The sequence below is a fragment of the Puma concolor genome, chromosome A2, assembly GCF_028749965.1.
Source record: "Puma concolor isolate L17-30 chromosome A2, mPumCon1.1.hap2, whole genome shotgun sequence".
NCBI lineage: Eukaryota > Metazoa > Chordata > Mammalia > Carnivora > Felidae > Puma > Puma concolor.
In genome coordinates this window covers 68,939,561-68,955,602 of record NC_141668.1, presented here as the reverse complement: position 1 = coordinate 68,955,602, position 16,042 = coordinate 68,939,561, and the positions used below count along the sequence as shown (strand labels likewise).

Below are 16,042 nucleotides of genomic sequence, written 5' to 3'. Positions count from 1 at the left end.
ATTTGTCCCTCTGTTATCTTCCTTTATCCCCTTCTGCTCATGTGTATCTAACTGCTTACGCTAGCAGGCATGTTACAGGAAAAGTGCTATATAAAAATAATTAGGCACAATTCAGTAGGGCTAGAGCTACTAGCTCTAAGAGATCAAATGGGAAAAACATATTGGGCCAGAATGGGGACAACTTCATGGTGATAACATTCCTTTTAATATCCCAGAAGCTTTCATGCATGTTACATGGAGAGGAGTATCCACTATTATATGTAATTTGTTAACCTTTAAATCATTAGTACATATTTTACTTCATTTATACAACTAACATATTGAAAATACATGAATTTAATAAGCTAGATTTCCTCAAACTCGTAAACATTGCAAACTGAATACTTCTTCTCAAGTATACAGTAGCAGATATTTCTTTAATGTTTTTCACAAGAAGAAAAAATACGCCCCACTCTTCAATGACTATAAAACTGACTGATAACAAAAGTTACAAAAGGGTTAGACCTTAGGAAGTAGATTTTTTCATCATTTCTATCCTGATTCTAATTCTGATTCTCTTTATGCTTTTGGTTTCCTACCTCTTGCATTTCTTCCTGGGGTTGCAATTATACTTAATAAGAAAGTCAGGCTTAGCTTCTCAAATAAGCTGCTGATGGTCCAAGATTTTGAACATGAGAATCAAATTAATCATCCACTTAAATGTTTTATAGTCACTCATCATACATTGCATCAGAAACATTCCAAATTATTGGCTTAGACCTATCAGATATGCTTTGGTTTTTCTGTGACCTGTCTTTTGCTCAAAATTACACTGGTTCTGAATGCATCATCTTCATAATTAGATATATGTCTAACTTTCAGTGATGGTTCTGGGAATCTTTTTCTCATCTTACTACCAAGAGAAGTGTGCCTTTACGACTGCTTTGGGCTTTGTCTGGTTTAGGTAATTCTAAAATTAATTTGATCCATTGAAAACACAAATGTTCTTTCTCATCGACAGTTAAGACTTACAGTATTGATGTCTTAACTGTGGGCTGAGGAGTTTGGATGTTGGTCTGCAGGGAACATGAACCAATGAAGAGTTCCACATAAGAGAGTCACTTGAGATGTGCTTCAAGAAGATCAATCTAGCTACACAGAGGACAGGGTTTAAAGGAAAAAGGTAGGGACAGAGGCCAGTTGGGAGACTACTGTCTGGGTGAGCAGTAATTAAGACCAAAACTAGGGCAATGGCTGTGGGAGCAGAGAGACGAGCAGAATTTAGCCTAATCATCTGTTTCAAAAGCCCAAATGTGATTTTCTCAAATCCCATCCAAGGAGGGGAAGAGACCAGGCAGTGAGGTGGCCTGTGTTTCACTAGAATTAACAGTGCTGCTCTGATAGTATTTTGCTGGCTACTGCTTTCATGCTTCCGTGCTCATCAGAAGGGACAAGCCAAGTTTCTTAGTTCTGTCTCCTGTAACAAATTACCATAGGTTGCATGGCTTACAAACAACAGAAATGTATTTCTCACAGTTCGGGAGGCTGGAAGTCTGAGATCAGAGTACCAGTGTGGTCAAGTTCTGATGAGGACCCTCTTCTAGATTTCAGAGTGCTGACTTCATTGTGTCCACACATGGCAGAAAAGGAGTGTGAGAGCTCTCTGGGGTCCCTTTTGTAAGGGCATTACTTCCATTCGTGAGGGCTCCGCTCTCATGACCTTATCTCACAAAGGCCCCATCTCCTATTGTCACCACATAGGTGTTAGGATTCCACTATATCGACTTTAGGGGGGACACACACATTCATTCCTTAATACCAAGTTACCCACAAATGAAACAGAGACCCTGTGAAGAATCAGTTAGCCAAGCAGGAAATGTTGGCACCACTCATGTTGCAGTAAATGTCCTAGAATGGCTTCAGTTCCTGAAGCATATAGTATGCTGCTTAAACTTTATTATTTCTGCCTTAATCCCATGGGTACAGGATTATGATGTATCTGCCTATCATTATGGAATTTAGCATCCTAATTCCTCCAACTACACTCTTTTTTTTTTTTTTTTTTTTTTTTTCAACGTTTATTTATTTTTGGGACAGAGAGAGACAGAGCATGAACGGGGGAGGGGCAGAGAGAGAGGGAGACACAGAATCGGAAACAGGCTCCAGGCTCTGAGCCATCAGCCCAGAGCCCGACGCGGGGCTCGAACTCACGGACCGCGAGATCGTGACCTGGCTGAAGTCGGACGCTTAACCGACTGCGCCACCCAGGCGCCCCAACTACACTCTTTAAAATAATATTCATTGGGTGTTTTTCTCATTAAAAAATCTTTACATTTTTATTTCAGAAAACAAAGAAAAGTATATAATAAAGAAAATAATGATCACTTTTAAGCCTATCACACAGAGAAATCTACCAATGAAATGTTGGCATAATTCCTTCCAGCCTTCAAAAAACAAGGTTAGAATTATTATGTTTACTCCATTCGGTACTATTTTATTCCTATAATAGTACCCTGTGAGTGTTTCCTCTGTCTTTAATGTGTTTCTAAAACAGGGTTTAACAGGCTAATCCAAACTGCTACCTGTTTCTATAAATAATGTTTTCTTGTAACATAGCCCCACCCCTTTGTTTATGTACTATCACAGCTATTGTTGCCCTGCAGTGACAGAATGGAGTAGTTGTGATAGAGACAGAGTAACCTAAAAAGCTGAAAATATTTATTGTCTTGCCCTTTACAAAAAAAAAAAAAAAAAAAAAATTGCCAAGTCCTGTTTTCAAAGATTATTTTAATAACACTTAGAATTAGGTTAAGTGGCTTTTCCATTTGAGAAGTGCTTGGGCCAATAGTTAGAAGCACAATGCTGGGCCCATGTTGTCCGGGTTCATATCCTCGAGGACTCCACCACTTAAGAGATATCTTAGGGCAACTTATTTAACATTTCCATGCCTCCATTGTCTCATTGTTAACAGGGAAAAAAATAACAGTATCATCCTCGTTATGAGGAAGATGTGATAGAGTCCATGGTGCACCTCCTAGATGTCCTCCTTCAGTAATAAATGACTTAGTCCTTGGGCTGCTGGGAGAGTTGCCAGGAGATGTCCTTCAGCAGCCAGCTGTGTTTGGGGACTGTTTGCTGGAGAAAATTGCCTCATTCAAAGCCACACTTCCTTCAAGGGACAGGTCACATCAATGACATATCCACATCAGTGAGGTGGTATAAAGTCCTGAGTCCCTTGTCCCAATTCAAGACAACTCCTGAGGGCCAATCCAGTTTCAAAGTTTCTCATGGATTGGCTGAGGCTTTTGTTGGTATTGGATCACAGCTCAGCTTTTCCCTCTGCCCAGTCCTGCATCTTCTTTCTTCCTTCCATGGGTGCTGATCCCAACACTTCTTCACAAGTATCCTACGTCCTACTCCATCTAGAAATATGGTTCCAGAGCATCTAACCCGAGACAGTGGTAAATGAGCCTTGTGTTGTAGAGCATCTGGCACGTGGTATATGCCATATAGCTGTTTGTTATCAAAGAATTCTGGAAGAAAGTAAAAGGGAAGTACAAGATCAAGAAGTAAAAAATAGAATAATATAAAGTTTCCCACAATTAAAGAATAGCTTAGTCACAAAAATTTTAAACGAATGACTGTAAGAAACTCTAACATATTTAAATTTCATCAAATACATTTAAAGTGTGGTGTAACAATTTTATTTATAATTTAAGTATTAAAAATGTACTATAAATCATATCCTTGAAGCTATGTAAGTTTATTATGACATTGTTAGATATAACCCCCCAAAATATACAAATAAGTATACTGATTTACACACTGATTTGGGAGTATACTTGAATACTTTTTGAAGACCACTAGTTTAAGATCTCTCACATTGGGACACCTGGGTGGGTTTGTCGGTTGAGCCTCCGGCTCTTGATCAAGGCTCAAGTCATGATCTCACAGTTCAAGAGATGGAGGTGGCTGGGTGCTGACAGCACACAGCCTGCTTGAGGTCCTCCCAGGTACAGACTGATTTTGTGCACGTGCAAATAAAGGGAGCTGGGATTAGCCAGTCACAGACTCCACAGCATGTTCCAATAGTAACTGAATTCCTTCTAAGGGCAGCCGTAAATAAGAAGGAAATCTGAGGCACCTGGGTGGCTCACTCAGTTAAGCCTCCAACTTCGGCTCAGGTCTTGATCTCACAGTCCATGAGTTCAAGCCCCACATTGAGCTCTGTCCTGACAGCTCAGAGCCTGGAGCCTGCTTCAGATTCTGTGTCTCCTTCTCTCTCTGCCCCTCCCCCATTCATTCCCGTCTCTCTATCTCTCTCTCAAAAATAAATAAATATTAAAAAAAAATTTTTTTTAAAGAAGGAAATCAGCAGTTCTTCAGCTGTTGTCCTTTGTTGGTTTAAAACCACAACACACAAATCCTATCCTGGATCGCCACACCATATGTAAAGGAACTTAGAAGGGTATCTTGTTAATGGCACAGAAGTTCAAATTAAAAAAGAAAACAAAAAACCATGAGACTGAACTATAGTAACTCTGGCATCCATTACAAAATGCACGTTTGATAGAAACGACTAGTGTAACCTCAGAGCAGTCTGTTAAGTTCTCTGACACATTATAATCTTCAAAAAATACAATGCACTCTCCCACTCAGTAAATATTTTTGAATGCATATCATATAGCAGGAGCTATAGGAAATCCAAAGTTCTACGCTACTCACAAGGAAATGCCATCTGCCATTTTCCAGATGGCAGGAAGGGAGAAGAGGAAGTGAATGGCAAGAAGCTTCTCTTCCAAGGGACCCAGTCCAGTTTTACTAACAAGGAACACCGTTTGGTGAAAAAGGAGAATTGACTTCCAAGTAGAATGCGAAAAGTGTCACTTATTCCTATTGGGATTTTAGAGTGCAAGAAACTGGTGGCAACACACTTTCACAAAGGCTTAGATGGAAAAGGAAGGAGAGAAAAATATATTAGCTGGAGGACAGTGTAGAGAAAGGTATTGTTTTAGGATGTATTCAACAAATTTTTATTGAGCACATACCCTATGTTTTAGGCTCTAGAGATTAAGTAGAAAATAAAATAGATAGTGTCCCTGGGTATCAGGAAATAGGCTGAGCCACTATAACAAAACAGGTCTAAACAAACAGTAATTTTTAAGAGAACACAGTTTATTTTCTCTTGTGTAATGGTCCAGAAATCTATGGTTGATCCAAGGGAGGGGGTACCTCTGCTTTCCGAGTTAGGCTGGGACCTAGAGGAAGGGGACAGTTTTGTCTTCCTTAATACATGGCCTCCATTTCTATAGCATGTTTATTTTTTCCTATTTTCCAGACAGCTGGAAGGGAGAAAAGGAATGTAGATGTCAAGCAGCTTCTCTTTTAAGGGACATAATCCATTTCTACTTCCATCGCTTTGGTCACAAATTTTTTTTTTAGTGTTTATTATTCATTTTTGAGAGAGACAGAGTGTGAGGCGGAGAGAGGGACACAGAATCCGAAGCACGCTCCAGGCTCCAAGCTGTCAGCACATGAGATCATGACCTGAGCTGAAGCTGGAGGACCAACCAACTGAGCCACCCAGGTGCCCCCACAATTTTTGATATAACCATACTTAGCTGAAAGGGAGGACAAGGAATTCTTCTCTTTAATTAGGTCACCGAGTGCCTTGCTAACATTTGGCGGGGGGGGGGGGGGGGGGGGAGGTATAACAGAATGAAAACTGGTGATGTCGAGCATATATTCTGGAAGCAGAAGAGAACTATAGGCAAATAATGAGCAGTTTTGGTGGTGCGGTGACATGAAGGCCTGCGAGGAGTGAATTCAGGGGAAAACAGGAAAATATAGGATTAGAGAGAGCCAGTATGGCCTTCTCCTTTGAGAAGAAAAATGGGAGCGACTTGAATACATGTTGAAAGTAAAAACAACAACAACAACAACAACAACAACAACAACAAAACAGTAGAAATAGGGACACACAGAAAAGAAGAAAATTGTCCCAGAAGAGGAGAAACATCTAGTCCCTCCTCTTCCTTTGTGTCAACTAGAAGAAGGAAAGAATGGGAGTGAATGATGATGTTGGGGGAAGGAGAGAGAAAATAGTAGAAGGCTGTGGGAAATCCCTACCAAATACCTTAAATTCTCCTTCTGAAGTAGGAAGCAACATCATCTCCTGACCATGAGGGGAGATGTTTTCCTTGGCTATGAATATGGTAGGAGTGGATAAGGAAGAGACTTGTATTGATCTGGTGTTTTGGGTCCAGGGCCTAAACCATTGAGAAGATTGGCAAGGTAGTGTTTGAGGTGATGAATCTTGTGGTATCTCCCCACAGCAGTACAGTACTTTCTCCAGCCTCCACTTCTCCAACAGCAGGAATGAAAAGGAGCCTCAGACCACTTCAGGCAATGCTCCTCCCAAACTCATCCTCTTGCCAAAACGATCTGCCTTGAAGATCATGGGGATTAAGCTCATTTTGCTATCTGTGCCAATCACTACAAGCCCCAAACCGCCCATTTTTAAGCATGGTTGCCAGATATCTCAAGGAAGCCTGTGTCAGATTTGTGACACTTGTGGCTGCACCATTCACTCAGTTATGGGAACCAGAAACCTAGAACCCATTCTGTCCCTCACTCATCTTATTCAACCCTCAAGCTCTGTTCATTCCATCTTCTAAATATTCCCCACACTTCTCTCCATTCCCACTCTCCATATCACTGGTAGTATGGATTACCATAATCTCTCGTGGGGATACTTACCCTATCCTTTCCTTTCTCCTGGAAAAACCATCATACCCCTTGCCTAGTTAAAAACATTCAATACTGCATCATTGTCTTTAGGACAAACCCACTACCGCGGTTTCCAAATGCCTTTCTGATACAGCATCTTAATCTCTCCCCACTTCCTCTGCTCATCCATCCATACTTGACTGCTTCCCCATTGAGATGCCATCCCTCCTCAACTTTCACTCTTCCTCTGCCCGAAAAGGCTCTTCTCTTCCAACCCCCTCCTGTCCGTTCCCTTCCCCATCTAATTCCCCCAGTCTCACCCTAGGGGTCCTCAAGGAAGCCTTCCTGACCTCCCTACACTAAGGAGGCGCCCCTTCGATGGAGCACGTATTAGCCTTACAAGGCATCCCTGTTTTCTTCCAGGACCACTTCTTTTTTGTTCACTTCAGTTCCCGAGCATTCCAGGACGGTGCTAGGTACACAAGGTCACTCAAGAGGTGTTTGTAGAATGAGTAAATTAATGAATAAATCTTGAACCAAACACCCTGGAGTTTCCACTACATGTATGGCCTGCATAAATTGTTAATGTAAATTTAACTGATCAAATGAGCTAAAGTGTGTGTAGTACTTGGGAAATTTCCTCTCCGAGAGTCCGTCCAGGTAAGCTTGCCCGCTTTACCTCCCGCAGGCCGCAGGGGCGGTGCCTCGGGGGGCGCATGGGAGCGCTCGAGCGGAAGGCGGGGCCTCCTGGGCAGTGGTCACGCCCCAAGGCGGGGCTATTCCGGGGCGACGAAGGGCGGGGCTCACGGGCGGGGAACTATCCTTCCGAGGCCGAAGCACGTCCGCGTGTGCCGGGGGCGCGGTGGTGGGGTCGTGGGTCCCAGCCGGGTGGCCTAGGTTACTGACCGCGCCGCCGCGGCCGCCATCTTGCCCGCGCCCGGACTCCCGCGGCGGGAGGGGCGGTGACCAAGCCGGAAGTGGCTGTGCGGTGGCCGCGCTACCTCATCAGGTCAGTGAGCGCGGCTCGGGCCGCGCGTCTCAGCACCTCCGACGGAGGCCCGGGTAGTGGGCTCGGGAGTGCCGGGGCCGCCGCGAGGGGCCCGGGAAAGCCCGGTTGAAAGGCCCGGGCGGGGGCGCACCCGGGGGCCATCTCGGAGCCGAGGCGCAGGGCGTCGCGTTCTGCGCTGCGGGATAACCGCGCCGGGCGGCCGGCAGGGCCTAGCTGGGAGCCTCGGAGCTGCAGGAGGCCTCGGGGCGCGCTCGGACCTCGTCGGGGACGCTGGGGCCGCGCGCAGCGCGGCGAGTTCTTGCGGAACCGCGTCCTCGCGTTGGACCGGCGGCTCAGCCAGGTGTCTAGAGCGTGGGAGTGGCCCTCAGATTCCTGATTTACCCGGAATAGCAAGAGCCTCGCTTTGGTTGTACTTTATTAAATACTTCCTAAAGGGCCTGTCACCCGGTTGGTTAGCTGTGTTCTGTGCTTGTATGAGTAGTGAAAATTCCGTAAGAGGATGAATAAAGCCTTTCACGTGTGCCACGAGCAGTGCTAAAATGATTTGCAGATGCCGGCATTACAGGCCCTTTGTATAACTATATTTTAAGGGAAATTTGTGTAGTGCATCTCCTTGAAGATGGTGAGGGTGAAACTTCCTGAAACTGCTGCTGTTGTTATTTGTTACGGTAAGAAGAGTAGAAGACAACAAAAGGATGTGAGAGGATAGTTGGATACTTTGTACACTTAGTATTGTGGATCTTCACTGTCCAGTAGCCACACAGAGTTGAGATGTGCTCTGAGTGTAAGATAAAATACCCATTGGATTTACAGGACTTGACGCCCCCCTCCCAAACAGACAAAAAAAAATTGAATAGTTTTTTAGTTTGATTGCATGTTGGAAAGGGATTTTTTTTTTTTTAATGTTGGGGAGAATAAAATATATTAATTTCATCTCTTTATACTTTTTCAGTGTGGCTACTAGAAACTTAAATCCTGTGGCTAACACTGTATTTCTGTCGGATAGTGCTGTTTACAGATGTTATGGTGAAGAATACAGGATCAGCATGGCTTTCCTGTGCTCAAAACCATTGAGGGGAAGTGAACGCTTGTAAAACTTGAAGGTGAAGATGTTAACATAAGCTGTAATTATTGCAGATTTCACCCCTTCCCCTCCCACTTTTCAGTGTTTCCAACACTTGAAAACATTAACTTCAGGGTTGTGGAAGAAAATCATAGTGATACTAACAGCTGTGTGATATGAAGAACTCAGTTTGTCACAACTTTGTGACATGAAGGTAGGGTGTGTTCTATCTCTTACAGTCTTGGTGTATTAAAGGACTTGTTAGTGTTTAGCCAGTGCGTGGCTGGAGGTCCCCTGACTCCAGGTTCAGTTCTCTTTGCTCTTCACCTTATTCCTAGTCATCTACGTTCATGAGCCAGGATCCATCTATACCATGTGTTGGATTGTTAAAAAAAACATATTTCTTAAAAGGGTGGTTATGGATATATCTCTAGGTTGTTAATACAACCTATGTAGTCACATATGACCCGTTGTTTAGAAGGGCTGGAACTTGGTTTAATGTTCTTTGTCACCACCTTGAATTCTTAATGATTTTTCAGTAAGAGGGCCTTGTTATTTTCATTTTGCACTAGGCCCTGCAAATGATGTAGTTGATTTTTTTCTTATACAGTGATCTGGGATGGGCGTTGGGAGGTTTTGGACAAGAACCAAAACGACTGGTCTTCACTTTACTCCAGTGTGAAATGAGAGGGGTTTGCCAGTCTAACTCTCAAGTTTTGTACAAAAATTACTGTAATCAGATTTTATGGATATGAAACATTTTATGGATATAAACGTTGTACATGCATACTTACATCAGAAGAAATACTGATGGTCCTCTCTTGAGAGTCATGCAAATCAGAGTTTTTTAAATTATAGTAACACTTTCTATTTTGTGTGTTTCTTTTAATTTTTTTTTTTAATGTTTACTTATTTTTGAGAGAGAGAGAGACAGAGTGCGTGTGGGGGAGGGGCAGAGAGAGAGGGAGACACAGAATCTAAAGCAGGCTTCAGGCTCTGAGCTGTCAACATGGAGTCTGATGTGGGGCTGGAACTCATAAACTGCTAGTTCATGAACTGAGCCAAAGTTGGATGCTTAAGTAACTGAGCCACCCAGGCACCCTCTGTGTTTTTTAAGGTGGATTTTTCAGTTTGCCACCAAGTTTTCTTACAGATCATCCATGTAAAGAATATGATTATGGGATGGAAGTCCAGATTGAAAGTGTGCTTAATAGAAGCACACTTTGAAAGTCCTATTGATAAGATAGGAAGATAGGCTAGATCACCAGATACCTCCAGTTAAGAGGTTTCCTCTGTCCGTACAGGCATGAGTGTGAACCCTTACTTGGTAGTATCTGTTCCTGCTTTCTGTTGTCTTACCTACGTCCTACTGCAGCTACGTCCTAGTACATCCTAACTTCAGCTCTAGAACGCAGGCATTATTAGACCTTTATTAGTCTGCTTGGGCTGCCATAACAAAAGCCTCTAGACTAGATGGCTTAAACAACAGAAATTTATTTTCTTACAGTGCTCACAGGTTGGAGTCTGAAATCAGGGTGCCAGGTCTAGTTTTGGTGAGAGTTCTTTTCTTGGCTCACAGATAGCTGCCTTCTCACTGTGTCCTTCTTACTGTGTCCTCACTGTGTCTTCACATGGTAGGGAGAGAGCTCTATAGCTCTCTCTCTCTTCTTGTAAGGGCACCAGTTCTATCAGTTTAGCACTCTACCCTTATGACCTCATTTCACTCTGATCACCCCCCTTAAAGGCTCTCTCTAATACTATCATATTGGGGATTAGGGCTTCAGTATGAATTTGGGGGAGAGGGCACAATTTAGTCCATAGCAATCAGAGAGTTTATCTGTCCCTGTTTACTACCATGTTAGCATTTAAAACAGTGTCTAGCACATACACTATGCCCAATAAAAATTTATAGAATAAATGAAAGGTATTAGAATGATCCTTTCTTAGGATCATTGTGGCTCACTGTGGGCTCTTGCCCATCATTGGAACCAGTTATGACAGTGGGCACTTTGCTCTTGCCTGGAGCCAGTCTCTACTAGGAAGAGTACAGGAAGAAACATGAGGAGATTGGTAAAACTTGGATATAACAGTGTGGGAAATGTCAGATGGAGCATTTAACAAATGCATTCATTTAACAAATAATTGTTAAGTATCTACTAAGTGCCTGGCACTGGGCTGGGTATCAGAGGTACAAATAGAAAGCAAAAGGTACTTTTCCTGCTCTTATGGAGCTTATAATTTAGTAGGAGAGACAGGGTGATTTAAAGGGAAGGAATACTATTCACTGAGAGTACATAACTAAGTAACCTGACAGACTAGGGAGGGGCTAGAGGATGTTTGATGTCAACCATGATGGTTGAGAGATGGTCAAGCAGGTGTTAACTTGACCAAGAAGGGAGGGAAGAATGTTCTAACAAGAGGGAACGGCATTTGCAAGAGTGGTGATGGGGGGGTGATGAGGGGAGGGCACAGAGGGAGGTTATAATCTAGGAACTGAAAAGAAGACCATGTCGCCAGAACACAGCAAGGAGGAAAATGGTGTGCCTTGAGGCCAAAGCAGTAGGTAGAGGCCAAAAGATTTAGGACTTTATAGGTTATATTGAAGATTTTGGAACTCTGTACTGAGAACAATTGGAAACCATTAGAGGGTTTTAAGCAGAGATTGTATAACCTGGTTAAGTTTGCATTTTAGAAAGGTCCCTGTGATATTACATAAAGATGAATTTCATAAAGGCCTGAGTATACAGATAAGTAAAAGAATTGCAGAATCAGCACCATAGGCCAGACATGTTGTATACCTTAATTTCTGTGGAAACTGTCCTTAAGCTGTGAAACTTGGCAGCCTGAGTGGAGGAGAGAAGAATAAGGGTTGATCAAGGTTAGGGGAAGACAAGCCTAAAATGGCAAGGAAATGAAGAAATTGAGGGTCTGTCTCGTAAGAATATAATTGAAATGATTGATATTGAGCTTCAGAACCCGAAGAAAGGAAATAAGCCAGTATAAGTATTCTTAGTGGATTTTTCATTTAAATTGTATGAGTCTGTTGAATTCTGGACTAATAGTTCCTGACTAAAAGTTTTACAAGATCAAAAAGTAAAGCAAGTATGTTTGAGCTGAATTTATTTAGTTTATCTATATTAGGAGTCTGTGCCAGGTTCTCTATCTGGTATAGGGGATGAATGAACGAACCATAGCTTTACCTTTTAAGAACTGACACTATAGGGGCACCTGGGTGGCTCTGTTGGTTAAGCATTGGACTCTTGGTTTCAGCTCGTGATCTCATGGTTTGTGAGTTGGAACCCCAGAGCTCTGCGCTAACAGCACGAAGCTTGCTTAGGATTCTCTGTCTCCCTCTCTCTGCTCCTCCCCCTCCAAGAATAAGTAAAAGTTAAAAACAAAACAAAACAAAACCTATTAAAAAAAAAACTGAGAACATGGTTGTGCAGATACCATTTGCCATAAAGGTACTAAATGTCTTTGTTCCTTTTTTTTTTAAATTTTTTTTAATGTTTATTCATTTTTGAAAGAGACAGAGCACAAGCAGGGGTGGGGTGGACCCAGAATCTGAAGGGGGACACAGAATCTGAAGCAGGCTCCAGGCTCTGAGCTGTCAGCACAGAGCCCGATGCGGGGCTCGAACTCATGAACCGGGAGATCATGACCTGAGCCAAAGTAGGATGCTCATCCGACTGAGCCACCCAGGCGCCCCATGTTCCTTTTTAATCCACACTATAGTCTCTAGCGAGAATTGGTTAAAAACAGACATTTACATTTTTGTTAGGTAGCTTTTGTTTTTAAAATAACATTTTAACATAGTTATTTTTTAGTTTGTGCTTAAATGACTGTCATATTTATCTTTTCAAAATCCCAAGTCAATATTAATCAAAATGTATAGAATTGAAATCTGAAAGAGCTTTTAATGATCACTTAATTCAGTTTTTCTCAAATGCAGTGTGTACTGCTGGTTGTAAACAGGATGATTTTAGGTAAAACATAAGCATTTTTAAAAAATTCCAGTATAGTTAACATATTAAGCATTTTATTTTTTTTTAATTTTATTTATTTTATTTTATTTTTTTTAATTTTTTTTTTTCAACGTTTATTTATTTTTGGGACAGGGAGAGACAGAGCATGAACGGGGGAGGGTCAGAGAGAGAGGGAGACACAGAATCGGAAACAGGCTCCAGGCTCTGAGCCATCAGCCCAGCGCCCGACGGGGGGCTCGAACTCACGGACTGCAAGATCGTGACCTGGCTGAAGTCGGACGCTTAACCGACTGCGCCACCCAGGCGCCCCTATTAAGCATTTTAATAGTTATACATTTCAATGTATATTAGAAAAATACATTAGCATACCATGCCCATGATCCATGGATTTTATGATAGGTTAAAACAGATTTTCTGATTTTAAAAATAGTCAATATAAATAAAAATATTAAATAAAAATAGATGGTATGTGAATGAAATTTGGCAAACACTAAACCAACTCTTTGGTTGTATAGACGAAAAAACAAAAGGACCCGCAGTCACAAAGGCCTTTCCCAGGCGTATAGCTAATATACGTCAGGGGTGGGAATAAAAGTCAGCTCTGCTCAATACATGCTGCTATTTATTCTGCCATATAGAGCTGCTTGTTATTGTTGAACCTTGAGAAAGAGACCTCTGTCTTTGTAGTGGCATTGTATTTTAAATCTTCATTGTCTATTATGCTGGCAACCTGTGGCTATTTATTAAAAATTAGTTGGGGCGCCTGGGTGGCGCAGTTGGTTAAGTGTCCGACTTCAGCCAGGTCACGATCTCGCGGTCCGTGAGTTCGAGCCCCGCGTCGGGCTCTGGGCTGATGGCTCAGAGCCTGGAGCCTGTTTCCGATTCTGTGTCTCCCTCTCTCTCTGCCCCTCCCCCGTTCATGCTCTGTCTCTCTCTGTCCCAAAAATAAATAAAAACGTTGAAAAAAAAAATTAAAAAAATAAAATCTTTAAAAAAAAATAGTTAAAGGTAAATAAGATTTAAAAATTGTACTAGTCACATTTTTAGTGCTTGGTAGCCACATGTTGCTAGTAGCTACCCTATTGGACAGCAGTATAGCTAGAGAACATTTCTGTCACTGCGGAAAGTTCTGTTGGATAGTGTTGCTCTAAACTGTTGCTTAAGAACATGATTCATAATTCTTTAAAGTTTTACCCCCTTCAAAGGGATGATGCTTATTAATTTGCTCACCATGCTGAAGTTATATTAATTCTGAGGTTAATGACGTTAGTAGTCACAGTGCAATTAAAATACTTGATCATGGGAAAAAAGGCCAAAATGTAGTTCTCAGAATCTTACCACCTCATTTTATTGGGAGAAGTTCTTTTTCCTTATTTCTTCCTTCCTTCTTTCCTCCCCTTCCCCTTCCCTTCAAGCAGGGGAGAATGGCAGGGGGACAGAGAGAATCCCAAGCAGGCTCCACACCCAGCACGGAGCCCAACATGGGGCTCAAGCCCACGATCCTGGGATCATGACCTGAGCCTAGATTAAGAGTCAGACACTCAACTGACTGAGTCACCCAGGCACCCTTCTTTTTCCCTCTTTAATTAATAAATATGGTCATGAATTCCTAGCAGTTGGAAGAAATATATTGAGAAACAGAGTACCTATATAGAGAATTTCCTGACTTTCCAAATAGCTTATTCATCTTAGATTTGTATTTTGTTAACATTTTAAAACTTTTTATTTTTAAACAGATTTTCAGTGAATGGACCTGACTGGACTACTTGAGCACATCACTAAACATGAGCGGTACCAAACCTGATATATTGTGGGCACCACACCAGGTTGATAGATTTGTTGTGTGTGACTCAGAACTGAGCCTATATCACGTGGAATCTACTGTGAATTCAGAACTCAAAGCTGGATCTTTACGTTTATCTGAAGACTCTGCAGCTACATTACTATCAATAAATTCAGATACACCATATATGAAATGTGTTGCCTGGTATCTCAATTATGATCCTGAATGCCTCCTAGCAGTTGGACAAGCAAATGGTCGAGTTGTACTTACAAGTCTTGGTCAGGATCATAACTCAAAATTCAGAGATTTGATAGGAAAAGAATTTGTCCCAAAACATGCCCGACAATGCAATACCCTTGCATGGAATCCATTGGATAGTAACTGGCTTGCTGCTGGGCTAGATAAACATAGAGCTGATTTTTCGGTGCTGATTTGGGATATTTGCAGCAAATATACACCTGACATAGTTCCCATGGAGAAAGTGAGACTTTCAGCAGGTGAAACTGAAACAACATTATTGGTAACAAAACCTCTTTATGAATTGGGACAGAATGATGCTTGTCTGTCTCTTTGTTGGCTTCCACGAGACCAGAAACTTCTCCTTGCTGGTATGCATCGTAACCTAGCCATATTTGATCTTCGGAATACGAGCCAAAAGATGTTTGTAAATACAAAAGCTGTTCAGGGGGTGACAGTAGACCCATACTTCCACGATCGTGTTGCTTCCTTCTATGAAGGTCAGGTTGCAATATGGGATCTAAGGAAATTTGAGAAGCCAGTTTTGACTTTGACTGAGCAGCCAAAGCCCTTAACAAAAGTAGCATGGTGTCCAACTAGGACTGGTCTGCTTGCCACTTTGACAAGGGATAGTAATATTATTAGATTATATGATATGCAGCACACACCCACTCCCATTGGAGATGAAACTGAGCCCACAATAATTGAAAGAAGTGTGCAACCTTGTGACAATTACATTGCTTCCTTTGCTTGGCATCCAACGAGTCAAAATCGAATGATAGTTGTAACTCCCAACCGAACAATGTCTGATTTCACTGTTTTTGAAAGGATATCTCTTGCCTGGAGCCCAATAACATCTTTAATGTGGGCTTGTGGCCGTCATTTGTATGAATGTGCAGAAGAAGAAAATGATAATTCTTTAGAAAAAGATATAGCAACGAAGATGCGCCTTCGGGCTTTATCCAGGTATGGACTTGATACAGAACAGGTGTGGAGAAACCATATTTTAGCTGGAAATGAAGATCCACAGCTCAAGTCACTCTGGTATACTCTGCACTATATCCTTTTCATTGTGAATTTCATGAGCTGAATCAGGTAGAAATGTTCTGAAAGTTTGCTGAAAAGTCAGCCTTTAAATTTTATTCTGAATGTTTTATATGCAAATACGAGTTACATAATGCTAAAATTACAGAGTAAAATTATTTAAAACTTGAGCTTGAAATACTGCTTTATAGATTGTAGAGAAAGAAGAAAAA

The 16,042-nt window shown here is 41.9% G+C and overlaps 1 protein-coding gene across 7 annotated transcripts in view; it reads left to right on the top strand.

Moving 5' to 3' along the window:
* The window catches only part of MIOS (meiosis regulator for oocyte development), a 124,325-nt gene that overhangs the window by 67,519 nt on the left and 40,764 nt on the right, over positions 1 to 16,042 (top strand). For 2 of the 7 annotated variants that reach the window (XM_086695626.1, XM_025929722.2), the window contains exons 1-2: positions 7,579 to 7,717; positions 14,503 to 15,844. In XM_086695626.1, the coding sequence (XP_086551752.1) occupies positions 14,551 to 15,844 (1,294 nt within the window). In that variant the 5' untranslated portion in view covers positions 7,579 to 7,717; positions 14,503 to 14,550. The other 5 variants (XM_086695603.1, XM_086695610.1, XM_086695589.1 and 2 more) reach the window with 5 other exon arrangements.